General features: G+C 38.5%; 1 protein-coding gene across 4 annotated transcripts; it reads left to right on the top strand.

Annotated features, from left to right (window-relative positions):
- The first annotated feature begins 5,577 nt into the window (after positions 1 to 5,577).
- Positions 5,578 to 27,769, top strand: lyplal1 (lysophospholipase like 1). 4 transcript variants are annotated; one of them, XR_009205989.1, is made up of 7 exons: positions 5,596 to 5,704; positions 9,488 to 9,587; positions 9,895 to 10,064; positions 11,585 to 11,700; positions 12,476 to 12,724; positions 20,773 to 20,907; positions 23,433 to 27,769. XR_009205989.1 is itself a non-coding variant. In XM_058402275.1 (6 exons), exons 1-5 carry the CDS (start codon positions 5,620 to 5,622, stop codon positions 12,719 to 12,721), a joined length of 717 nt encoding a protein of 238 aa, XP_058258258.1. In that variant the 5' UTR covers positions 5,596 to 5,619; the 3' UTR covers positions 12,722 to 12,724; positions 20,773 to 23,402. The 4 variants fall into 4 exon arrangements, 3 of the variants coding, with proteins under 3 accessions (XP_058258245.1, XP_058258258.1, XP_058258268.1); XM_058402275.1 differs by lacking the exon at positions 23,433 to 27,769 and having other exon boundaries at positions 20,773 to 23,402; XM_058402262.1 differs by lacking the exons at positions 20,773 to 20,907; positions 23,433 to 27,769 and having other exon boundaries at positions 5,578 to 5,704; positions 12,476 to 18,296.
- Positions 27,770 to 27,928: the final 159 nt, after the last annotated feature.

Raw genomic sequence — 27,928 nt, forward strand, 5'->3', positions numbered from 1 at the left:
TTTATAAATAATATATCTATATTTCCTTATAAAAAGATAAACATAAAAAAAAATTCTGTTGATGCATAATATATGGGACTAAAGTTTATTATTCATTACTTTCTTTAAGGCTGACTGAAATGCTAAGTGGAGATCAGTGGAGTTTCTTTTGAAGTCATATTTTTACACAGCCTGAGTATGGATTATTATTTACTGCTGGGTCCAACGAGGTTAGAAGAGAGTTGTTAAAGATGGCTGTGCAACTCTGCCCACTAATTATCCATTAAGTGTAACTGTTAAACTGGGTAAAACATTCCAATTAAAAAAAGTAAGTTCATTGTAACAGCTTGTTTTGCCCTTGACCTTTGTGCTGACATGCATGCTTCTAATTTTCCGCGGCAGAAAGAAAGAACAGAGAATACGTTGATCCACATCAAAGTCTACTGAGGAAAATAAAATCCCATCGCCAAAAAAATTCCCTGGCCCCATTATACGCATTCCTAAAAAAAAAGAAAAAAGAAAAAAAAAAACTCTAATACCTCTGCAGTGCTGTAGGTGTACGTATTAGAGAGAGCTTGTATACGGAAAATACACTTAAACATATTAAGCCCAAATCAAAACAGCTGACTACGTGCTCAACATGAGCCATGAGCTCGGGTCCGAACCTGTGGCACAGTTCCTTACATATTAAGCTCGTTGTGCTCCAGCATGTTTGTTTTAGTTTTTCGTGAAATTTACGATGGGCCATACTTTCATGTTGGCTGAGTTATGTGGTGCACTCTGGCAGAGCTGCGCTAGGGGGCTTTGAAGTGAGGCCATAAACGGCGCGAGCGAGCGGCCAAGAGCGCGCACTCCCGCCGAGGTGGAAGCAGGACAGGGGTGTGAGCGGTCCGCTCCGATCCAACCAGCCAGCTCCGACCTAGTGCGCACCATATGAGAGATGAAAGCATAGCCTGCGATTTTGGGGGGCCAGATTGCTCTCTTAATAATGCTTCTTGTATTATTGCCCCATATAAAAAAAGCAGAAGGGCAAAACAAACTACGGGTGTTGTAAACATTAACATGCTAAGATATTAAAGTGTGCCTTGCTTTAAAGGGAACCTTAAGTTTTAGACTCTGTGGAGTGGAGCCACTGTATTACATAAATCTGCATGTCATATACTGTATAACTTAACCGTCACAAAAATGTGGTTCTTTCCTTAACTGTTACAATAAAGTTGGAAGCACATAATTTTATAGAATGTCCTTGTATGCTGTAGCTTTTCAATTTCGTTCCAGCTTGACAATACCCCCGTGCACAAAGCAAGGTTCAGGAAAACATGGTTTGATAATATTGGAGTTAGGAGAAATCGAGTGGCCTGCACAGAGCCCTGACCTCAACCCCAACTGAACACCTAAGGGATGAACTGGAATGCTGACTGCACCCCAGGCCTCCTCATCCAGCCTTAGCGCCTGAGCTCTCTAGTGAGCACTCTAATCGCTGTTATCACCATTTGGAGAAAAATTGTAAAGGTACCCTGCACTTAAAGAACAAAAGATACCCCGGAAGGTACCCCAGCGACAATGAAAGGTACAGTTTAGTAATCTTTTTTTTTTGCTGCATCTAAATGAATTACAAACGTAATAAATCTCTCAGACATGTCTTTTGGAAGATGGCAATTGGAATGATGTTTTATTTAAAAGATCAAAAACTTGAATGAAGTTCTATTTGCCACTCAATCTTAAGCAAAGACGGCCCTTATAATTCTGAGGTCTTCTAAAGTGCCACTTATGTGACCGTGTACCCAGTGTGGGTATGTAAAAGGCAGTGGGATTAAAAATAAGGAAAGTTAAGTAAATAACCTTTAACCTTCTAAAGCTGTGGAGCATGTTCAGGAAAGTGAATGGAACACCACATAAGTGCTTGAAATTGCGGATCTTGAACCACTTCCTAAAGACAATGGAAGACGATTTAGTCCTGCTCTGACTGTTTCGATTTCAATCAAGAGTTCCACATTGATGTCGGAATTAGGTACAATTTTACTGCGGGATTAAATGGAGCAAGTCTGATTGGTTGTGTGCATCATGCATGACCAATCAGGGGGGAAAAGGCTTATTTTACAGACCTAAATTCTGCATCATCAGGTGTTGCTGGTTATTTGCTTGACTAGAGTAAAACGTCTCCCTTGTATTTGAATTATTCTCCCTTCTTTGAAATACCCACACAGAGCATTAACATGATATTCTGTGACACATGCAGAGAGAACAAATACAAAAATGAGTCTCCTCTGATTAAAATAAGCAGAGTTTGACCTGCAAGCACCCTCTCCTCACCCAGTGAACCATAAGAACTCATCTAGGAGCCAAGTCCCCCACTCAAAATGGTGAATTTAAATCAAATAGGAATGGCTTGAATCAGAATGGTTCGTTGTTTTAGTCATCACTATTCTCAGTGCAAATGTGACATGTCTTTCATCAGCACTGATTGATGAGTGCTAAGTAGTGTGCCACGGAAAGCTCATGGGGACTAACCGGTGAGCTCATTTTTAAAAAAGGACGGCATAAAAGAAAGCCGAAGAAAAATAGCGTGGTGAAAAATCATGGCCGTCAAAGTGGTCTTCCTCCCCTCTCAGAGTTTCCACTATGATAAAACCAGAAGCAGGTATTAACAGAAGCGTTAGCCCTCTCTGACTCAATGGATGCCTTTTTTTCAAGTGTGTGTGTGTGTGTTCACACAGATACTACAAAGAGGTGGTGCATTAATATGTACTCGCTGTAAGGTTTGCTTTGGCAAACTCCACCACTAGCTGTTCTAAAAGGAGCATGTGGCAGCACTGGAGAAATAAAGCCTTGTAGACAGCAGTTGTGGCAAATACAAATCAACCTCTGACTCCATCAGCAGACAAGCACTCTGTATGAGTGGCTCTATACACTGCATAAAATCCCACACTCGAGAGATAAACAGAGTGAATCCTCTAATAAAACAGAGTGCTATCTGCTCAGTATCACAAGATGTTTTACACGTATCTCACTTGCAGTCCTGCTATTAGGTTACTCCACTGTGTATAATTCCCCTGGCCATAAATACCTCAGCCGTACATTCAAGAGCAAATGGAATTTCATTACAAATCGTGAAAATACCTGAGATGGTAGATTTTGTTTGGCATGTAGAGTCTGTGAGAGTCAAAGTTTGTATGTAGATTACTATATCTACACTCTTTTCTAGCTTTATAGAATGTACTGGCCTGTGCTTATTAATGTACATTGTCAGACCAGGGTTTTGAAACACATAGACACTTGTAACACCTGTACAGAGGGTTTTGAACACCTAGAGTTATTAGTCTTATACAGATCTCACAGATCAAGCAAAATCATACTGAGTAGCAATAAACAAAGTATACCTAAATCTTTGAGAAATGTATTAATATATACCTTTAAACAAGTGCCTTATTAATGCTCATTTGCAGAGTAAAAGCTTTAAGCCTATAGATAAGACGTGATATGTCTGAAGTGCCTAAAAAAGATATTTTCCTATTAGATTACATCTAAACAGTTGCAGGAATTTACAGTCATTTCAGGGTCACAGAGAGCCCGAAAGAAAAACTCCTGAAGCATGGGGAGAACATGAAAACTTCATATACACAGGGTGGTGATGGGAATCGAACCCCTAACCCCAGAGGTGTGAGGCACTTGTGCTAAATTTACTACATTTTATATAGAGATTATTGTTATGGATTATGGGATCATTTTTAGCAACAGCAGTTCTGAATTGTTATGAAGATAAGATGATGATCTGGTATTTTAATGATGTTTATTCTCCATTAAACACTTTCTACAGTTATGGTATAGAAACATATTTTTCTACAAGTTCAGATTTTTTTGCTACAAGAACATGACTCAGAGTTAGTGAAACAATCACCATGAAGCTGAATAGCTATTTGGCAAATCAGAAGATTTTGATGTCATTGCATTACATAATTGTGTGTAGAGAAGTGGAATAAACAGACACTGGGAGGTAATTTTCTTTGCTGTTATATGTGGGGAGATGACCCAGGTAATTTGTCTGTTTGACCACACACAGCACTCAGATATACCCCTCCAAACCCCCCCTGCCACACACACACACACACACAGACTTTGGCAATTTGACCAATGTCTTCAACATAATGACAGTATTTTGGAGAGTTAAGCTTAGCACACAAAATGTGTGGTCTGGGTGTGTGTAGCAACTGAAATATACCAGAATCAAAGCAAAACAGATCTATGTTTATTAAAGATAAGAGTCCAGAATGTGTTTAAATGGAACTGTAGATCCAGACATTCCACTAAATCTCTGCTCATGATAGAGCTCACTGGAGCACAGAGCAGGACCAGTTGTTATCAGACAGGGCTTTTACAGGGCTATGCTCTCCATTCATTCTTGGGTGAACAGGGACCCAAACAGCACCAAAAATAAACGATCAGTCACAAGAGACCGAAAAAAAAGAAAAAAAAAAACCCTCTCCAAGTTACTGTACTGACATAATGAATAAGAATTATAATAAGATCCAGCTTTGAACATGTTTAAAACAGATGACTGAAACGAGTACTGGGAAACCATTCTTACTGATGTCTTTTATAAAATGCAATTAATTGCAATTAATTAGATAATTATAATCACAATTACAAAACTGCAAATTCTAACAACAGCAAAGATAATAATAACAATAATAATAACAATAATTTAAATAATTAGAAGTTGTTAGAATTTGCAGTTTTGTAATTATTATTATTAATAATAATAATAATAATATTTAATAATAATAATAATAATAATAATAATAATAATAATAATAATAATAATTATTATTATTATTATTATTATTATTATTATTATTGTTAATTACAAAACTGCAAATTCTAACAACTAAGATATTATTTATATTTATTATTTAATTATAGATATAATAAATTATTATTATTATTATTATTATTATTATTATTATTATTATTATTATTAATAATAATAATAATGATAATAATAATAATTATTATTATTATTATAAATATTATTATTATTATTATTAATTACAAAACTGCTAACAACTTCTAAATAATAATAATAATAATAATAATTTATTATTATTGTTGTTATTATTATTATTATTATTATTTAGAAGTTGTTAGAATTTGCAGTTTTGTAATTAATAATAATTATTCTTATTCTTATTATTATTATTGTTGTTGTTGTTGTTGTTGTTTTAAACACAATTTTTAACTTGTAAGCACGGTCTCTGTCTTAGTATTCAGTATTTTTTTTTTTTGTTTTAATATTAATTTTATTTATATTATTGTTGTTGTTAGTAAATCAGATGCATAAATGTATACAATGACACAAAGTCGCTAAATAGGACTATATTCGATGAAACAATAAAACAATAAAATAATAAAGCAACAGAAACAATAAATGTCGTTTTCGTGAATTGCATTTCTAATTTAAACACGATTTGCAGTTGAAGTATTCAATCTTCAACTCATACACGGAAGACAGTTTGCGGGAGAAATGATTTATCCATCAGATAATCCGCGTAGCCCTGCTTTCCCTCCGCCTTCACCTACCCTGAAGCCGACACATACACGCACACCCTCACACCAAGTATCGCGAGATCACCTGACGTGGATATGGCTGCTGTACAGAAACTGCAGAAGTGTGCAGTGTCTCAGACTGGGAAACACACCGCGTCTGTCATTTTTCTTCATGGCTCAGGTGCCTTTACTTTTTATTTATTTATTTATTTATTTTTTTTGGAGGGGAATTTTCGCTATTTAGAGCCGCGACATGTTTCCTTCTGAATGAGTTTCCCTTTAGTCTCATTCATCAGAGTGCAGACATCGTTACAGCGTCGCTAACAAGCTATTACCGTGCTTCAGACGACGAACATATCAGCTGGTGTGTGTTACAGTGACATGACATTTAATAAGCTCATAAATATTGTTTACTCTCCTGAAACAACAACAGTAATTAAGGACAGACTCGTGAGAGGCTTCCACAGAGAAGCAGGCGTCGATGATGTGGCACTGAGAGCTAGCTTTTCCTTTCCACTGCTTACATATCTATTGAGAGATTTAGATTTAATGTTACAGTCAACAGTGAAACCGAGAGCAGGTACTTAACTAAGACTGGAGAGTTAAGAGAATGTAAAATACAGAAGGTGTATTGTGTACATAATAAACAGTGACACTCCTTTTTGGAAGGTACAGTACGGTACAAGAGCTCTGGTGAAAGCAGTGACAGATAAAAGTAATATAAATATGGGTGTATTGGTATACACTAATCAGGCATAACATTATGGCCCCCGGCCTAATATTGTGTTGGTCCCCCTTTTACTGCTAAAAACAGCCCTGACCCATCATGCACTGTGTATTCTGCCACCTTTCTATCAGAACCAGCATTAACTTCTTCAGCAATTTGAGCAACAGTAGCTCGTCTGTTGGATCGGATCACATGGGCCAGGCTTTTTTGCTCCCAATGTGCATCAATGAGCCTTGGCCGCCCATGAGCCTGGTGCCGGTTCACCACCGTTCCTTCCTTGGACCACTTTTGATAGATACTGACCACTGCAGACTGGGAACACTCCACAAGAGCCGCAGTTTTGGAGATGCTCTGATCAAGTCGTCTAGCCATCAAAATTTGGTCCTTGTCAAACTCGCTCAAATCCTTATGCTCTCCCATTTTTCCTGCTTCTAACACATCAACTTTAAGGACAAAATGTTCACTTGCTGCTTAATATATCTCACCCACTAACAGGTGCCATGATGAGGAGATAATCAGTGTTATTCACTTTACCTTTCACTGCTCATAATGTTATGCCTGATTGGCGTAGTTAGACAAGTAAACAAAGTGTTGAGTACTTTAATGGAGAGCTTTACGTCTGGGTTTCGCAGAGCATTGCGAAGCATTTCTTTCCATGAATTTACCCTCTCTGTTTGGATATAGCCTTTGTGAGGGAATCCTCATATCACAGCCAGGCTTTGTAATTAAATACAGCTGTTGAACACGATGATTTACTGCCATCACAAGGCAACAGCTATGAATTAGACAAGTTTGTTTACACTCAGCCTCAGTGGTGCCTGTTCTTAGTCATGAGCAAAACTCAGTCACAGTCTGTACAAAAGTGCACAGATCAATTGCTCTTTAATAGATTACCTGCTGGAAACGCTTCGTGTAGAATGGATGAGGCGTAAATGAGCCCGGACAAAGGTTAGCTACGTCCAAATCTCCGCTGCGCTCTGCTGTATTAAATCGTATGTCACAATATTTAGACTCTGCAGAATAAAACTCTGCACGCTGCCATTAACTTTGGTTGGCTGTAGTGGATTACACATTGTTTTTCTTTGCCATAAAGGCTGACATTCCTATTCACATAGACTACTGTCTGATTTTTTTTATTCTTTTAAAGCGTGCTCAATAGTTTAACTTTTTTTTGATTAATGTATTAAGGTTTTTTGTGTCACTGATGAGCACTAAATCTATATAACTAGCTCTGTGAGTTCTCTACAAATCTTATAGTCATAAGTGATTTTCGCTTTCCATTTTGAAGTGTCTCTTCATGCAAACTTGCCACTTGGACAGCATAAAAATGCTTTTTAAATTCATCACACAAAAAATGTTAACCTTAGAATCAAACCTATTCTTGTAAAAATATTATTCCAATAATATGTCCTTTGGTCTGTACTCTAAAGAATATTTTAACTGCATCATTTTGAGTGCTTTCGACACCAAACTGAAAGACATATTTTGAGCTGCACAATGCATATAAAGCAACATACAAACAGTTTAAAGTTCTATTAGCAACAACCTGTATATTAAAAAGGAGATACTGGAAGCCTGGAACAGTTTAAAATTTGTCAGAAACTGGACACATGAGCATGTGTTGCCTATAGATCAGATCTTTCATTACAATAACAGCCTCAAACGTACGTTCAAATCAATATAGAAATTGTTCCAAGAACACATAATCAATGTTTTATAGGGTTTTGGCTGTGTAAGTCTATGGATTCGAACCCTGTGTAAATAATCTGTGGTCTGAATTAAAATAGGCAGCCCAATTACACAGATCTAACAATATACTATAAAAGATACTCGGCCAAATGTTTATGTACACCTTAGCATCACTTCCATATGTAGTTCTTGCCCAAACTGTTGTCACAAAAGTTGGAAGCACACAATCATCTAGAATATCTTTGTCTGCTGTAGCATTACAATTTCCCTGCACTGGGAATTTAGAGGCCCAGACCTGTTCCAGCATGACAATACCCCTGTGCACAAAGCAAGCTCCATGAAGACATCCTTCACTAAGGCTGAAGTGGAAGAACATGAGTGGCCTATACAGAGCTCTGACTTCAACCCCACTAAACACCACTGGGATGAATTAGAAAGCACTAGGCACAAATCCTCACACACACACTTCAAACATTAGTTGTGGAAAGACTTCCCAGAAGAGTAGAGGCTGTTATAGCAGCAAAGAGCTGCTGAGAGCAGCAAAATATTAATGCCCATGATTTTGGTAATGTTTACTCCAGGGAGGATAGTGGTTAGCACATTTGATTTGCATCTCCAGGGTTGGGGGTTCCATTCCAACTTTCCTATTATTTTTGCTTACATGCAAGATGTTAGTAAACAGAAGGCCGTATTGTTTCTGATGGTGTGATCAGTCATATACCATAAGCGCTTTATAAGATTAAAGCTCAGAAAAGAGATATAACCTGAGCTCAGGTGGTCAACTGTCCAGCCAATTTGCTGAAACGTTCTTTATCTGCAGCCACTCAGTGGAGCAGAATTACCGCTGGCGCATACGCAACGTTAGCTGTTCTCTCCCTTGCTAATTCGGAAATTCAGGGCATTATGGACGTTATCAATGCTGCGTTGAATATAAGGCTTTTAAAGGTAACCTGATTAGGTAAAAGCATACCTGATGACCTGATGCATTATTGGCAAGTTGCAAAGCATCACTGAATAAGTGGTATTGCTGGACATAGACACTCAATCACTTTTTGGAAAAGGGCATACCTGGAGCTAAGGAATAAAACATGCCGTTATACGAAAATAATGCCAGATGCCTTCCATAAATGAAAAACAAACATTACTGAAACATTACACTTTTTACTGAAAGCTTTACCACTATAGTGACTGCATGTTTTTACTTGTTAAATAAACTCTTTTATTATTAGCCTTAGATTATGTAAAGCATTTGCCATACACATCCCTATTTATCAGTCATCACTATAGAAACTGTAACCTAAGATTAAGCACGTTACTAAAAACCTGAAGTTATTTGAATTACAACACGCATTGTCAGAGGTGTGTTTTGTGTTACAAAAAAATGAATCAACACCTTCTGACCAATCAGATTAGAGAGCTGTGCTGTGATGGCTTCAAATGTATTGCTTTGCTCTTCTTGTATTGAATTGATATTTCACTGAACTGAACTATAATGAAATATAGGTGTATGATGTATTAAAATGTTATTTGGTTTGTTTGGTATGTAAGGAGACACAGGGCAGGGATTACGAGCATGGGTTCGGGATGTTCTCACACAAGACATGGCGTTTGAGCATATCAGAGTGATCTACCCCACAGCTCCAGCAAGGTAAATTCAAATATTTCAGCTTTATATTTGTAATGCCGATATGATTTATTGACTTTTTTTTTTTAGGTTTGCATGGCTACGTTAGAAGACACAGCAATCAGTTAAATATATGGCAAAAATGCATTTTTTATTATTATTATTTTTTAACTGATCACCATTATTATTATTATAATTATAATTATTATTACTATTATTATTATTATTATTATTATTTTTGTTATTATTATTATTACATGGTGTCATGGAATTTGGTGGAATTTCTAAAACCCACTGAGGAATTTTGCTTTTGTATCTTGTATTTTCTCAGGCCTTACACACCTATGCATGGGGGACTGTCCCACGTATGGTTTGACCGTTACAAAATCTCTCGTGACTGCCCAGAGCATTCAGAGTCTATTGAAGAAATGTGCAGTAATTTAGGAGCTGTAGTCCAAGATGAGATCCGAGCCGGTGTACCTAAGCACAGGATGATTATCGGTACAGCTCTGATGTTCTTCTCTGACAATGCATCTTCCCTTCTTTTTCTTTTGTTGCTTTGCACAAGCTTAAATGCTCTCACACATCACTAGTTCAAAATTAAGTTGAGTTTCAGGCCAGCGCTGTTATATCTCTCCTTCACTGTATGAAGTGAAGAATGAAACTTATCAAATTTCTCGTTGCTTTCATGTTTTGCCAACAGCAGGCTTGAAAGGAATTTTTTGGAAGATTCTCAGGTTTCTGCACAGCTTAATCTCAAAATATTTGAGTTATCAGGTTCACACATAAATCATTATGAAATAAAAATGGCAGGAAGTAGTACTCTGTGAGAGAATCCTATACTAGCCCAGGTAAAGTTCCCTCAGGAAATGTACAGGGGGTTGTATGGCGGAGAAGTCACACAGAGGTTATTTATGTAAAGACTACCAGAACGGTAAAAACCAACCCCAACAGAATCGGTTACCTGTCAAAGAAAGTAACATATAAATACCTATAAATAGGGAGAAAAACAAGACCTTGTGTGAAAGGATCTGTGTGGAAGGACAGAAAAGCCCCTGAACTCCGTTCCAGAGAAAGTGATTCAAAAAACACATGTTCCTGTGAGACTGCTGAAATATTATCTTCCTAAATCATAACATTTTGTCATTAACTATAAATACTCATTGGAGTCACTCTGCACGCTGGAGAAACAAAGTGGTCTGTTCCCTGAGTCCACTCCTAAAGCTGATGGACTGACAAGCGCCAGAACTTTCCATGGAAAACATTTTAAGGAAGATGAGAAATCGTAGGCTATTGTATATGTTTTTCAGTCTTTTAGGTGTATTGATCCATGGGAAAAGCCCTGGAGAAATAAGGTTTCGAACACACATGCAAGCTCTCCAGCCAAACAACTAAGGGCTCAGGAGAGCTTTGGAGATGGAGGTGGTAGTGTGAAGGCTGGGAAATATGCTTCCACTGGAAAAGAAATAGATCTGTCTTTACTTGAGCTGTAGCTAATTAAGACAAAGTTTCATAGACACAGATAATCACAATGCTCATGTCATCACTGTCTGATGGTTAAAATGCATATGAACTCAATCTTCTCTCATGTACCACTCATCTCCATCCACACAGTGATGGGTACTTGTGTAAAGTCCCAGATGTGCCCGAATGTGTGAAATTAAAGACAGGCTCATGGAAAGGTTTCAGAAAAAAATGGAAGTTTGATGATGTGGAACTCAGAACTAGCTTTCGTTTTCTTTTTCTGCCACAGTCCACTTTGGCTTTCAGCTTAAAACTACTGTAGTTCACATGAACGTTCACATGCACAATGCCGTCTGTGTATGTAGGGCACAAATCTGTCACTTCACTTTAGCTGTTAACACCACAGCCGCAGAGCAAAATTAAATACGGCTGCATGACAAAATTTGCTGAATAAGCCTGAAAGCTGCTCAAAAGCAAAGAGGCAGAAGTTACAAGACTGGTGTCATAATGTGAATAATTAGCTCCGTGATCTGAATGTGCTGTTTTGACCTATCAAGGCGGCTTCTCTATGGGAGGAGCCATGGCATTACATCTAGCCTGCAGGTACCACCAGGATGTGGCTGGAGTCTTTGCACTGTCCAGCTTCCTTAATAAGGGCTCAGTTATCTATCAAGTAAGTATATTATTTGGTCACATTTATCAGTCTTTTAGTAAAGCTGTGTGTAAATGTGTTTGTATGCCAACCCAAGCTCCTGCCATATTCACAAAGGTTTTGGCAAAGCTGATTTTCCACGAACTGTAAAAGGGAAAGTTAGCTACCGTAGGCACAGACGAACCTTTCCAGCTTTTATATGGCAATTTCTTTTGTCGTAATTAAACGGCCAAATATTATATGTCGTAATATATTTGCCTTGGGGTTTTGTTTTGGTTTGCTTTCTTTCACATTATTATTATTAAACTGACTTTGACAAAATTCATAAAATTTGTGTGTGCAATCAAAATAAATAAGCGAGTTAAACTTGATAGTCTGATTCATATTAAAAAAATGACAGCAACTCAGGCCAGTTATATAATCTGGAGACTATCTATCGAGGTTTGCATTAGTGTGTTTCCTTACACAAGAATTTATACAAATGTTTTTTCTGAACTAATTGGATTTTCTTGACTACCACATTTTAAATGATTTAATTTATTTTGTGAATAAATTCGTTTGTATCCAGTTTGATGAATGAGGCCCATTGCTAGTGTTCCTACATTATAATCTACTGACTCAGACATACTTAAATGACATACTTAAGGTCCAACTTGGGTGTGAGATGTAGTAGACATCCTGGCATGTTACATGTTTTTCTCAATGCTCTCTGCAGTTTGTACCTACCACACAAAATTAACTAAATGCTCCGAGCATTAAAAACAAAATCCCAGACATTTGCTTCTTTCACTTGCAGGCTGTTGAAGATGCAAGAGGACGTCACCTACCAGAGCTTCTCCAGTGTCATGGCACAGCTGACGAGCTGGTGTCACATACTTGGGGAGAAGAGACCAGCAAGTTGCTGAAGAAAGCTGGCATGACTACCTCCTTCCACTCATTCCCAGGGTTAAATCACCAGCTTTGCCGGCCTGAATTGGAGCTCCTACGTTCATGGATCCTGCAGAAGCTTCCATCTGAAAGCTCTTCCACTGCCAAATCCTGAGTGGTAAAAACATTACTGTTTTCCTCTGCATAAACTGATCTTTAATAAAATGTTCTATTTCTCGTGTAGGTTAACATGCAGCGTTTTTATTTCCTGTGAAATAAAAATCTTTTTTTGTTGTTTGTTCTGTTTTATAAACTGCTGAATACATTGCACCTGCTATTGATAATTTGTTTACTATGCAACATATTCAGCTCGGAAGAACATCCATGTGTATAAGTGTGGGTTAATACAGCTATAAAACTTTTCTTTGGTGTTTGTGCTCTACGGACATGTGTTGCCCTTGAAAAAACTGCAGTTATTGTGCACATTTCCCAGCTGGCAGCAGGAACCACATTAAAGTGTTGGCTGAAACAGTGCCGCTGTGCTGGGATGGCTGTTTCACTGAGCCTGCTTTCACTCACTATAGTTGTGGTCAGGCTGGAGCTGCAGGTAAAACTATCACACCAGAAAGCAGGAATGCCACTCAGCTTTGTGGTCTGAAGTTGGATTCCTACCCATTTGACACCCTTTCCGTTTCCTGCAGGCTTGTAGTAGATCCCTCGTCTTCACTTTTCCTTTTTCCCCCCATAAGCACCAATGTCGCTCTTTCTTTTGAAATCTGTTAAACATGTGTTTGGAGCTCTGGGCTTTTTGCTCAGTGGACTCAGGCTACAGCACCGAGTGCTTTATTAATGGTTATTGGGATGAAGTGGTTAGCAAATTCACTGTGTTTTTTTCTGAAGTTGTGTTGACCCTTCGCTCAAAATATGCAGAAGGGCCACAGTGCACCTATCCAGCCTTTTATGGAAGCCCAGACAAACTTAAATTGACATAGTGGTGATGGACTGTGTACAAGTATGTTTATATGAAAATGAGTAAGGGAATTGTGTAATGAGTAAGCTTGATGATCTGCAGTTTCTTTGTTAAATGGTTGCCTGTAGAAGGTTATAACATATCAAAGTAACTCATCACAAGATGAGTTACTTTGATATGTTGAGATGAGATGGGGACATTATTGACAATTGGTGACAATTCTTTTATTAATTATAAAGCAGTTTATGATTCCTGATCCAATGTGAATACAATATGAGCTGAAAGTGTTGTCTAGATTGAATTATCATGGAAAAGAAACAATTTTGTGCTTCATTATATTACGTTTATGTCCTATTTAATGGCAACTTATAAACCAAGTGCCCAAAACAGTTTGGCAGGAGCAATGTCATGTTTTACAATAGCAATAACATCTGTGGAGGTGAAATAAGCCTTGATATGTTATGTAGTGCATGAGCCCTCAAATGTCCAATGTTTTCTGCTGTATATGTGTATTGTAATACTCTTTATTACATTTATAATCTGATATGAAAATAGTCAATTATGGCACAGTGCAATACTAATGTGAAGCTGATTCTTTTCCAGTAACAGCTTATTTTTAGTGCTTATTTCTGGTTTACCACTCCAATTTGCCACTGCTCACAATTTTTGCATGTATTAAAAAGTGGCACATTTTATTTATAGTTAAATTTAATGTTGTGGAATGTCTGTGAAGCAAGTTAGTTCCTGTTATAGCAGCTAAAACAGTCTGTTATTTTAGTATTCTTTCTTTTTTCCCTCTCTCTTTTGAAGTTTAATGAGGCAGAAAAACTGCAGCTACCTCACAGACTTCCATCCTGAAGACTTTATCATGTCAGAAAAGTTACAGCATTACCTCTGATTGTTACGAAACGCCGAAACCGGAGACTCCTTCCAAAAATCTCTCAGAAAGCTTTAACTTGTAAACAATGACACGCATTTTTACATGTTTAGCTTCAGCATACAAGTCTCTATGTAAGTTGTTACTGTAGAAATAGTAATGCATTAGAGTGAGTGCTGTTATAGAAAATTTATTTACACCTTCTGGCCAATCAGCATTCAGCAGCACTGTGGTACAATCTTAAATACACATGCTAACCATTAGTACTCTCAAACATTTACTCAACAGTAATAGTGAATATCCTCCCATCCTCCCTCCCTCCCTCTCTCTCTCTCTCTCTCTCTCTCTCTCTCTCTTTCTTTCTCTTTTTAACCCCCCCCCCTTCATTTTCTAACTCTAGCTGTGCTTCTGTGCCAGCAGCAGCTCTCTCTTCTACCCTGCAGTCTCCCACACTCTTGTGCGCCCCCTCACTCCACCCCAACCTTCACTCTTCCTCTCCTTCAGCACTTCACTTCCTTCACTTCTACTGTTAGGGAGCTGGGGCCAGATTGAAGTTCAGACGTTTTTATGATTTAATGCCCGGGCTAGGTGGGGGTAATGAAGAAGGCTCCATGCCGTCTACTCCTTATGAGTTGAAATCAGGTAAGGAAATAAAAAACTGTCAGAGTCTTTAAAAGGAAATTACCTTTACAGTAGGGAAGCAGTGAAGTGGTTGTGGTCAGACAAATGTCAGTGTGATATCAGACTCATTATTGTTGTCCATCATTCATATGTAATATCCTCATACAGACTCTTAACAATCTCAGTTTAAATGCAGTGAACTCTTCGTGACTCTGCTCCAAATGAGATGACTTCCTTATATTTTCTCATATTACGCCCTCTGTCTCTCAGCATTCATATCCTAAGGAACTTACATTTTTCTTTGACAAGCCCACCTTTCTTTAAGTTGTGTTTCATCCACTTAAATGATAATCCGCTTCACAGCGCATGTGTCAGATGGAAAGAATGCTAATCTGGAAGAGGTGCAGAGCTTGGGCTTTTTGGCAGCCAGTTTCCACTGCACACTAGTTTCCATGTGGTGCCGCTCCAGAGGCCTAGAGAAGCCTGTTTAGGGAACAAAGGTGTTGACAGGGTCCAGATTGCTTTTTTAAAGGGTCAGACTCTACTGGACAACTGACCCTCAACCTAAAACCACAATTTTGTGTCAAGCTAGAGCGAGAGAAGTGGACTAGGAACTGTTACCATCTCAGCAAGTAAATGTAGACCATAGGAATCAGTAAGTCACACATGCCATATGATCTCCATCAACAGACCTTCATCCTTGAGTTGAGGTTTATAACCCAAACAGTTGTTCATTTAAAACATACACCAGGCTGTAAACTGTGTATTGAGCTTCTGACTATTTTGCTAAACTTGGGAGTCAGTGAGGTAACATTATAAATTAGCTATTTAGATTAGGTGTAAAACATGAGGTGTGTAGTGTTGTAGGAAAATCATCAGTAACAGGGTTGAGTGATGCAGTCTGAGGCAAACCAGAGGACAATCACTACCTCAAAGATGATTATTTTTTTATAACAGCATGCCCATTGTGCTGTAGGAGAAAAGTATTTATGATATTCTGACCACTCAGAATAAGGATTTCAGCAGAACTCTGATGTAATAGCTAAAGGAAGTAAAAAAGGGAGATCAATTTTGCATAAGCAATATAAGCAGTAGTCTTTCTTAAAATCTGTTTTGCAATCTGATATTCCAAATCTGATCAGGAAATATGCTGTTGTGATTCAGAGAACTCAGGATCTGAGTCAAGTGCTTACGCTCATACAGAACTGTGTATGATCTCAATGGTCTCCAGAGAGAAATTAGATCTCCGTGGCACATCTTGACTTGGCAATATTTTCCCACTCTTTCTTGCGAAAACATTCTAGATCCATCAAATTGTAAGCGCATCTCCTGTGCACAGCTCGCTTCACATCACCCCACAGATTTTTAGTTGGATTCAGGGCTGAGCTCTGGCTAGATCATTCAAAAACATGGATCTTCTTTTGGTTAAGCCATTCCTTTGCTGATTTGGATGTACGCTTTGGGTCAGGTTTGTTATGCTGAAAGGTGAAATTCTATTTCATTTTCAGCTTTCTAGCAGATATCTGAATGTTGTGCACTAAAATTGACGTATTTGTAGCCTAACTTGATAAAGGCCCCATTGTTGGCTGAAGAAAATCTGCCCTAAAGCATGATGCTGCCACCACCATGCTGCACAGTGTGTATGATGTTCTTTCAAACATACTTATTGGAATTGTTCTCAGACTATAATACATTTTACCACAAAGACTATAATACATTAAACCAAGGGTTTAGTTGCCCTTGGATGTTTTAGTGAGAAAGGGCTTCCATCCTACCCCATAGCCCAGATATGTGAAGAATATGAGAGATTGTTGTCATATTCAGATAGTAATCAGGGCTTGTGAGATATTCCTGCAGCTCCTTTAATGTTGCTGTAGGTCTGTTGGCAGCCTCCCTGGTAGGTTTCTGTCTGGTCCTTTTATAAATGTTTGGAAGGACGTCATGTTCTTGGTGATATAACTGTGGTGTGCAATTTTCTCTATTTATTGATGATGGCCTTTACGGTGTGCCATGGTACATATTTTGGTAATTCTCTCCTGATTGATACCTTTCAACAAATAAGATGCCATGCATGCTTGGTAAGTGCTTTGTGGACTATGCCTTCAGCAGTCAGATGAAACCAAGTCGATGTGAAGAACATCGTACAGAAACATCTGGTCTTTATTTGGTGTTAATCAGAATCATTTCATTGATGACAGCTGTATGATAATTACTTTTGAACATCAGATTGAATGTGATTAGTTCACTCTGAACACAGACTCATCCTCCATATGAAACTTTTATTTTTCATATTTTCCCCTAAAATGTTTCAGATTGTATTTCATTTTTTATTTCATTTTTAAATGCTGTCATTTCACAATGAGGTTCAAAAACATTCTGAAATGATTTATCTTTGTTTATTTTTTTTTTTTTTTACCTCATAGAAACCTGCCATATTAACAGGATTGTGTAGACTAGTTTTCATATTCGTTGTAGTCAAACAGCTGTGTAGCTTGGAACATAGCATATATTTTGCTGGGATGTATGTTAAATGCTGCTCTCAAACATAGCAGGTATAATGGTTTTATATGACAGTGTTTTATATGGAAGTGTTTAATACAGTCCAGTCTGCCTGTACCTTTTAGGCCTTAGGGGAATTTTGGGTTAGAGTTATCATCTTGGCTCTTGCTGTTAACACGCTGTCCTTTGCGTGACTTATTTGGCTGTCTGTATGTTATCGCCTATAATGACTCACCTTACCAATGACTTAATGCACATCCTTAGTGTCCATCATATTTCTCTTTCCTCCTCATTTCCCCTTTCCTCCTTAATTTTCATTGCTTACAAAGCAGTCCGAGAGACTAACCGGCCACCCCTGAGTTCAAAGAGTGCTATGCTTTTTTATTTTTAACTTCTGTTTGTTAATGGCCTTGTGGGGCTTCTCAGAATTGTATATGGTGAGATGCTGTAGTGTGTGTCAAGGTTGACATAGGCACAGTGAACACTTATTACACCCGGGTGTCTCAGGCAGTTGGAAACCATCGTTGGACCTCCATGCTGGCTGACCTACACATTTAAACTCTGTGAGCTTCTGCCTTAGGGCCATTTATGCTGTGAGAGGTTGTTAAGAGAAAAGTTTTGCTTAGCTCATCAAAATCGTCCTAATTCTTTTTATCTTTTCCTGTTTCTTATGGACGGGCTTTATGACAGTTAAATCAAGGCTTAACAGTCAGTTTGCTATATAATGCTTGTAATAGTATCCACATAAACAAAATTGGCACTGTCTGGTAGTGTTTAGCCCTAATATTGTCCTAAATTATAATTTATATACAGTGTGTATATATATATATATATATATATATATATATATATATATATATATATATATATATATATATATATATATATATATATATATATAACAGGAAAAAGAAATCTACAAGCAATGTTTCTGGAGAGCTATATAGTCATTTACCAGAAATTCAGATATAGTTCTGTGCCCTACCTGAATTAATGAAGAGAATTATTCAACTACTAAAAGCCTCACACTGAGATAAATGCAGACTTGTTTAACGTGATGATATCACTCTCAAATTTACTCATGTCTCGTTTCAGACAATTCTTTCTTACGAGTCATACTGCATATATTTCATATGTGGTAATGTCATTGCACTATGACTCATTTGTGTGTCTGCCTCTCTCCTTCTCTCTTTGCACTCTCACTCTCCCTTTTTTGTGTTTATGTGAATTTTATCTGGAAAGCGCTACAACTTGCCAAGAGAACACTCATCCTTCGTTGAGACAGTCAACACATGGTATAAAATTTTGGAATTAAGATGTTGAATACCTTACAACAGATCAGACTTCGGTTTCGAGATGATGATGTCACTATGGCCCCGGTGTCTAGAAAGATTAGTCATACTGTCTTTTCAACTCAGTGATATCATCACTGTTTTGTGAATCACTCGTATCTGCACTTTCAGATATTAGGCAAGTGTAAGAGATGGAATCTGTAATTTTAATGAGGTAATTATTGGAACTGTGTGATTGTTAGCATGGAACTGCAGTGCTATACAAGTTCTGTGTGCTTACTTGCTTTGTGTGGTTTTTCAAAAGTGTGTAACTGTAAGATCTTGTGCACAAGTGTATTCATGTGTAATCTCTTGGTTCACCTACACATAGTCAGGCCCAGGCACACAGTGCTCCTGATAGGTTTTCCTGTGATTAGAAAAACAGTCGCAGGCGTCCGCCAGCGGAAAGAGGTGGTGTTGACTCAGGGCCCCATGGGGACACTCTTGTTTTTGTGTGGTGTTCAGGGGCTGGGCAGCTGGAGTGACAGAAATTCACTCAGCCTTTTTTTTTCACTGTCCACTGCTTTATTTGGTCTGTGTTGGGCCATCACTGCCAGAGCAAACCTCTCACTTCAGTGCGCAAGGCCTAGCTCAAGGATAAACACTCTTTTCTCCAATCACAATATGTGCTGCCTTGTGCTGCTTATTTTGAATTGAGATCACATTCAAATTTCACACCATTTAACATTTCAAAGCGTGATCAAATCATCAAGTACATTTATTTCCTTTTATTTCTTTTTCTTTTTTTTCCTTCTCAGCTTCAAGATGTTCTCTCTCATCTTTGAACCCCATAGGATGAGAAAAAGTCATTTGTCGTAAATTTTCCTAACTGAACTTTTCATTAACCGCCTCCCTCTTCAGTAATCTTTGATATCAGTTACATTAACAGTCCCCAAAAGTTTACACAAGTGCCTTGAGTAGGTTCCATCTTTAACAGTGGGCCCACATCCAACATACATATAATTCTAGCATCCGTGCAGCCATGAGACAGTGCCTGCACTGTGTTCAAAGATGCCATCCATGGCTCTCCCCATTTAAGGGAGGGTCTGTGGTAAGTCTGAGCAGTCTTGCGCCACATGCGTAACTGGCAGCAATTTGTGGAGAATGTCCTTTTTTTAGCGATCAGTTGTTTTAGTGCGAACATCTTCATGTCTTCAATAGATGGATGGATTTTATTGATTCACTGTTATTTTAAATGAATAACAGACACGCTGTGGCAAAGATTTCCTGTCATGGAGAGATGTTGCTTGCTAATACATTAGAAGACCTGATCTCCCACAAAAAGAAGAGCCCTTATTGTGTACCACTAAGTAATTGTACTTCTTACCATAACACAAGTACTCTCTTGGCGGATTTGTACTTTACTCAAGTATTATTGAACCTTACATTGAATACAAGTAAACTTAAACTGAAGTTACTTGTTCATACAAGTAAATTTACAGAAGTCAATTTTACTCCTTAAATGTTCAGTTCGATCTTCAAATAACTTCTCAGAAATCTCAGATGCATGAAATATTTTTCTTGCACAGCACATGGCTATTTTTTAAAGACATCCGATCGCATTCAAATCAATGTGACATGAAAGTGCACACAGCTGTGCTAACTGGCCTTTGAGCCAGTGCTCTCTTTTGCTGGATGTATCACTGATTCCTACAGGATGACATGTCACTTTTGCTTTCCATGTAGACACAATATGAAGTGAATTAGTTTTAAGTTTGGTAAATCAGCTAGCTAGTTTTGTTCATTCTAAACCAATAAGCCCTGAGTTATCACAATATATAATAAATATTTGATTAGATTAATAAAAATGAATTCATGTTCTTTAAATGTTGATTTTTTCTGAATTTCACAAAATTTTCAGGTCCATACCTCTAACATTAGTTATTAGACAGAGTTGTTCGTTGTTTGTTGTTTATATTGAGCTGCAGATTAAATGCCACAAGACAGAAGTCTTCTTCTTGATTCTTCTTGGACAATGCACCAAAGGAGAAGATACCAGATTACATCTGAGGGTGACACATCCATTTTCCCACTGGGGTTCACAGTGATAACAGGATGACAAGGTGAGCAAAGACTTTACTCTCCCCAGCCACAGATCCCAGCTTCTGTGATATAACCTTTTCCTTTCAGTCATTACCCAGATCTCATGTCCATAGGTGAGGATAGGAACGTATTTTTTATTACTATTTTTAAGATTAAATGTTAAACAGATTTAACAGATTTTGCAATTTCTTTGCAATTGGAGTTCCTGGCTCACCACCACAGACCTGTACAGCAACTGTAACACTGCAGCCACTGGATTTAATCTAGATTTTTTAGACAATTGGGACAAAGCAAATATAAGTTTTTAGAAAGGTTTTATCAGAAACTTTATCAGAAGCAGTGAGTACTGCTTGTAATCTTCTTGGCTAAGTCTCTACAAGTTTAGCACACCTGGATTCCTGGCAAATTCTTGCAGTTTCATTCAGATTAAATGGGGAGTGTCTGTGAACTACTATCTTCAAGCATCGACAAATGTTCTACTGGGTTCATTTCAAAGTCTGAGCCACTATATCGTTGTCTTGGCTGTAAGCTTCAGGTTGACTGGAACGTGACCCTTCACACCAGTCTAAGGTTGTGTGCAACCTGGAGCAGGTTTTCTTCAACGGCCTCTCTATATTTGGCTACATTAAAGCTTCCCTGATTCTGACCAGTCCCTGCTGTTGGGAACCACCGGCACAGTGTGATGCTGCCACCACCATGCTGAGGTGTATGGGAAATTCCTTGGACTTTCTGAATCATGTCCAAACAGTTGAATTTGCCGCAGGTGGACTCCAGTCAATACCCTATCTAAAAGATAAAGCAAACAGGATCCACATGAGATAAATCTTAAAGACCTTAGTCAAGGGTCTGAATACTAAATATCTAAATGAGATATTTTAGAATATATTTTGATTTTTAATACATTTGTTAAAAATTGTAAAAATGTATGGTGATGATTTGTTTTTAAATGTAGCTTATTAAATCTATAATACAATAAAGTTCCAAAAATACTGAATATTTCTGAACCCAGTGTAGAAACAGACTGGACTTACATGATAAAGAGTTAGACTCCCTTTACATTTTTCTTAAGTGCTTGCACTGATTCATAAAAATAAATGTAACCATTCTGTTCAGCTAGAGGCATTAAACTTTAACTGTTATGTGGAATTTTATAGAATGACGTTTATTGAAAGACTTTATCTGGAAGGATACTTTTATTGACAAGTGGTGAGCAGGAAGGAAAAAAAAAATCAACCATGTCTCAAACCAATCACATTATGTCTAACTAATGGCATGGTGTATATATTCCCAGTAGGACTAGACATTCTGGAGAGCACTTTAGCAGGAAGAATCCATCCAGTGGTTGATACACAGCATTGCAATACAGACAGACTGCTCTTCTATTTAACATGCATTTCGATAGTTAGCGGTTGCCAGGTTCTCTGAGCTGTGACATTTTGTGCCAGATTCACGAGGCGTTCAAGGGTGTGTTGTTTATGAGTCCACTGATTGTTTTAACAGAGAAGTTTCTTTTATGTTTTATTCTATTTATAGAAGTGCTGTAAAAATCCAACCTCTTATGTAACACATTTCTTAAAAGTGAGCAGTTGTTTAAGCCATTCCAAATCTAACGAAGTGAAAAGCCATTTAATACATTTCATATGTTAAGAGATGATTACTGACATCTTTAATAATGCAGTGTAGAATGGAAGAGACTAACCATACATGCGTGTAAACTCCACTCATAATGGCAAAACACATGCTCAAATTGTATTTTGATCCTCGTGTGCTCTATAAGATAAAATGCTATTTTTGCTGAATGGCTTTTACATGAAATGTAAATTTAGTTAATTTTGTACAAAAAAATGTTTGTTTTTTATTTTATTCAAAGCTACATGTAATTAAGGTGGTCCTAAGGTGTATGACATTTGGGGTATTTGGGGCATGAAGCTAGAAGATGGTAAAGGCTGTTGCTGTGACACTAAGTAGCAGGTTGCCAGTCCTGGTCCTGGAGCACCATTTGCCCTACGCACATTTTAGTGTTTTTCCTGCTATTTATTCCTATTGCTATTAACCGGTTGGATCTTTTTAAGGTACATCAAAGAAATAAAGCTTTGAGAAAGAAAGAATGTCACCAAGTTGATTTAAAAAAATGACTTACAAGTATAAAAACAAGTATATTTTGCTTCTCAGTCCTAGTAGCAGCATAATTGGTTCAGAAAATTATTACATTTTTATTGCATCTAAACTCTTGCACATATTCATGTGTGAAATAGAAATAGAAATATGTCCCCTGAAAGTCATAAGTCAAAACTAGAGCAATAACTTTGTATGGGATTGTCATAAAATAGTTTGTACAAACGTAGAACTTTGTAGCTCTTTCCTTGTGTGTTTATAATACCTTTTAAATGTTTGCTTTTATACAATATATGGCTGTATCTTTGTGGACATTTGACCATCACACCCATTTGTGGGTCTTCGCCAAAGTCGGAATTGTTTAGGATGTCTTTTTATGCTCACGAAAGGGCCCAAGCCTGTTCCAGCATGACAATGTGCTTGTTCACAGAGGAAAGTCTATGAGCTTTGTTGGAGTTGGAGTGGAAGTTGGAGTGGAAGAACTTGGATGTCTGCACAGAGGCCTGACCTCAACCCCACTGAACACCTTTCGAATGAACTGGAAAGCCAACTGAACCCCAGGCCACCTCGCGTGACATTACTGCCTGACTTCTATACTGATCTAATGGCTAAATGACCAAATCCACACAGCCACACTACAAGTGGAAAGCCTTCCCTGAAGAGTGGAGGTTATTTTAACAGCAAAGGGAATTAAATCTGGAATGGGATGAGTGTGATCAAGTGTATATAGTCATAAAGTATATACAATGTATGTAGTGTATATACCCCATGAACCTGTGCATACTATAGCTTCAGATCACAGGAATGGATGTGGTGTTCTAGGCCACATAGGTTGTAGACTGTCTGCCTCAAGTTTTAACATACAGAGATGCTTTTCTTCTTGCCATGGTGGTTACTATAGCCTTCTCTTTAGCTCGATCCTGTCTGGCCATTTTCCTCTGACCTCTCTCTTCAATTCATTTCCACCTGCAGAACCGCTGCTCACTGGATACTTGTTGTTTTTGCACCATTCTGTGTAAACTTTATGGACTGTATAAAGACTGTGCCACAGGTTGGGAGATTAGCTGCTTTGTCTGCAGATGTGAGGTTTTATTGGTCAGGCAGTCCCTTTGTAGGGCATACATAGAATGTCATGGGAGAAAAGGAAGAGATGGTCCATTTACAACAACACGGAAGCCATTAGATGAATCTGGGCTAAGAGAGTGGATTTATGGAAGGTTGTGACTGGATCACAAGCTAAAGCTAGAGTTGCCTGATGAGGGTGTCTGATGTTGAAAGGGGTAAATACACCTGCGGGCACAGGGTTACATCACTGATGCGACATAGCATAAAATCCACTTGTACCAATGTTCTGCCATTGTGTTGCAAAGGTGAATAATGGTAGTCAGTAGAAGTACACTTCCAGTGGAAGCAGAAACATCAAAACAGTGAGAAGTGAAAATTGGACAGATTTTGTTTTTGTTCTTTTTGCATCATATTGATGGAGGGATCAGACTTTAAACCAAACAACACATATCCACAAAGACATTGATTGTGTGTGATGGTGTTTAGATAGAACTTTCCTTCTCAGTTACAATAAATATCTACACTTACTTGATAATGCACCATGTAACGAGCACTACTCCGAATGTTTCCAGGAAAATGACACATGTTTTGATTACTTCAGTGGCTTGTACTGTTCATCACATTTCATAAATCAAAATTCTTCATGTTTATTTAGAAAGAGAAATTAAAGGAGTCATTTTGACCTGAATGGAATATACATGGAGAGAAGAAAAAAAGTCAAGCTATTCCAAGCAAAACCCCAAAAAATGAGTCTAAAAGTCCAAATCCTGGTGTTGTGCTTGTTTTATTCCATACCTTGCTCAGCCCCATGAGACATTTAAAGCACGAGCTGAGCAAACCTTTCCTTTGAATCCATGCGCACTTTCTGCTCAGTGGGACACATTACCTCAAGTGTGGGCCACAGCTGTGAAGCTCATCATGAACTGCAGATTGGTAATGTTTTACTGTAATTCACCTCATGATAATGAAGCTGCCCACATGTGAGGGGAGAGAGCAACGGCCACCATCTGGGAGTGTGTTCCACAGGGATGGAGCAGAGAACAGCTGGACAGGGCCCCTGATTTATTTCACCTCATTCCACTTAAAATTGCCCCTGCCCGTGTTTTCTCAACCAACCATTGAGTGGTACGAGAGTTAGTGTGTTCTCACACACATACAAACCCAAGCCATTGCACCTTTGTCACACATTTAACTGCTTGCACTCACACATGTTGCACATACACATCAAATCCTCCTGGTGGGGCAAAGCATGCCACAGTGAATCACATTGTGTTTGTTCAAAAGGGCAGATGTATAATTTTATTGAGGCATTTATTCATGTGTGTGCATGAGTCGGCTGCAGGGAAAATGATGGCGTCAGCGAGAGGAGCCCCTCGACACACTGACTACAACGTAGTTTGTAATGCCCCCCCCAACACAGACCCCTCACTGATGGGAGCATTAGAGACCAGACTGCATGTCGCTGGGTGTTCCTGAGACTCTTATTATCAAAACCACCATCTCACCATACACACCCCTTATTTAAACTTCACACTATACACGTTTGCCTTTCTGAGTCACTAGTCAAACTTTTGTAGTTATTAAAAGCTCCTAGAGGACGTCCTTTCTGACATTCAAATTTCCATTTTGTTTCTTTAATTATTTTATGTATTACCTTTCATTATTGGCTGTAATTGTGTGCTGCCAATGTGGTATTTTGTCTAAAAATCTATCTAACCAACTCAAGAAGAATCTATAGTGAACCTCAAATGTCTTTTTAATGTATATGTCATTTCATGGGGCATGGTAATCCTGTATCCTACCAAATCATTTTTCCACCAGTCTAGCCTTAGTTGATATTTTCAGCTTTTTAGTATGTCTGCCAGGAAGAAAGTGAGGTGAGAGGAGCAAGTGAGCCACTCAGACAGCTAGAAGCGCTTGTTCCAGTCATCCCTGTCATTTTCTTTGTCTCATTCCCCTTTTGTCAGAAACACGAACCCTCAGTCTCAACACAAACGTGTTTTCTTTTTTTCCCCCCTGTTTTCTGTTGGCTTTTATTAGCCAAAATGCCATCTGGGTGTGTGTGCAGCCTCAGACTCATCACCCATGTAATTTAGTTGCTGACACTCACACGCGGCATGATTTTGTGATTCTGACTCATTAGCAGGAATAGAAGTGAATGGAGACAAATTGAGGGGTGGGAGGCCACAGAGTGCCCCCTCTGACTGGAGGCTGATTGCTTTTGGGGAGACGCTGGGGCGGCCCAGTACATACAAACCCAGACAGCAGAATTGAGTCTCAGCAAGAACCACTGAGCACCGTGTTCAGTGCTTTAATGTGGCCAGACCACTTCTGCAGTCATGGACCAGAACGGAAACAATATCATGTCAGCACAGAGAATGACATGCACAATGCTTTCAGCTACCGCCTCTGAGAATGCCACATCTGTCACTGCACACATCCCATCTTTTTACAGTAAAGCCAAAACACTGCCCTTCAGTTTGGCCTGTTAGGCGGGAAGGAGGGCTGAATGTCTTACTTAATGTTTGTCATAAAATCTTTAAAGGCTTACTTTTTGCTGTCACACTTTTATCAAATGCCTGTATGGGGTTTTTTGTTGTTGTTTTTTTTGTTTTTTAGGCATGAAGTAAATTTTGCCATGTTATTGTGTATATTTTAGGAAAACAGCTTGCATATTGATGATTATGGTTACTATAAAAGGCACACCAGAGTTCACTGAGAAGTGAAAGGAAACCTGAGCCTTTTGCTTGTTTTTAGTGTTTTTGGCGAGCCTGTATTTTTCAGCCTGGTGTGTTTACGCACTGCCTTTAGCCACATACAGCAGCTTTCCACTGGGGCCGTGGCGACCCACAAACTTACGTCAGAGTGGAAGGGGCCATGCTGACGCTTGTGGTGGGATTGAGGACGGGGCTTTTCTCTCTTGGAACAGCAAGCTTACTCACTGCTCACACTGGCGCTGAATCACAGCAGGGTTTCCTCCCTCTTACCATACCGATATAGCTCTCGAAGCTACATCCGAGTGGCCAGGTACAGTTCTATTCAGAGTGGTCAGCATGGGCCAAATGAGAACAATCCAAGCCAGTCACAGCCTCTGGTCCAGACTTCAGGGCTGAGTCACTGTCTGCCTTGTAGACATAGGCTTGAATCATTTCAGATTAGGGGCCCTGCAATTAAATTCATCTGACACACATTTTTGCTATTTTCTTCCATCCCATCCCCACAGTCTTCAGTCAAAAACAATCTCTTGCCTTTATTTTTTATTTTTTTTTACCCATGTCAGCCTTTTGCCCTACCGCTAAATTAAGCTGTGTGGATCACATTTTAACTGTACATGCGACCACCAACAATCTAGTTAACAGTATTTTTCTGTTTATTTTGAGTTTCCATGCACACAGCAGGGCCACACTCATTCATACGAGTGCGCACACATAAACGCACAGATTAGACAGGCTTGAGCTCGAATGAAAATAAATGTAGAGTTTTTATCTCTGGAATTTAAACCTAACCTCTAACCCTTTCAATGCAAAGTGGTCGCAACAGGAGCTGGTGGTAGTGAAATATAATGTGGGTTAAAACATGCTGAAGCAATAATACTCTCTAATGTGTTCCATCTCCCATGAAGCGCTGTACCTGGTGCCACTCTGGCTACCCCTCCACCTCATACAATCACAGAGTCACCCCTCCCTACACACACTCACACACGATTCCCCCCCAAAAAATCTATGATGGATATGATTTGGCATGCTTTTTTAATTATTTATGTATACACATTACATGAAACCTATAAGAAAAATACATTAACTGGAGTTGATGTCACAGTAAATATGATTGCATACCTATAATGATGGTTATAACATAAAA

Source organism: Hemibagrus wyckioides, linkage group LG01 (genome assembly GCF_019097595.1).
Source record: "Hemibagrus wyckioides isolate EC202008001 linkage group LG01, SWU_Hwy_1.0, whole genome shotgun sequence".
Classification (NCBI taxonomy): Eukaryota; Metazoa; Chordata; class Actinopteri; order Siluriformes; family Bagridae; genus Hemibagrus; species Hemibagrus wyckioides.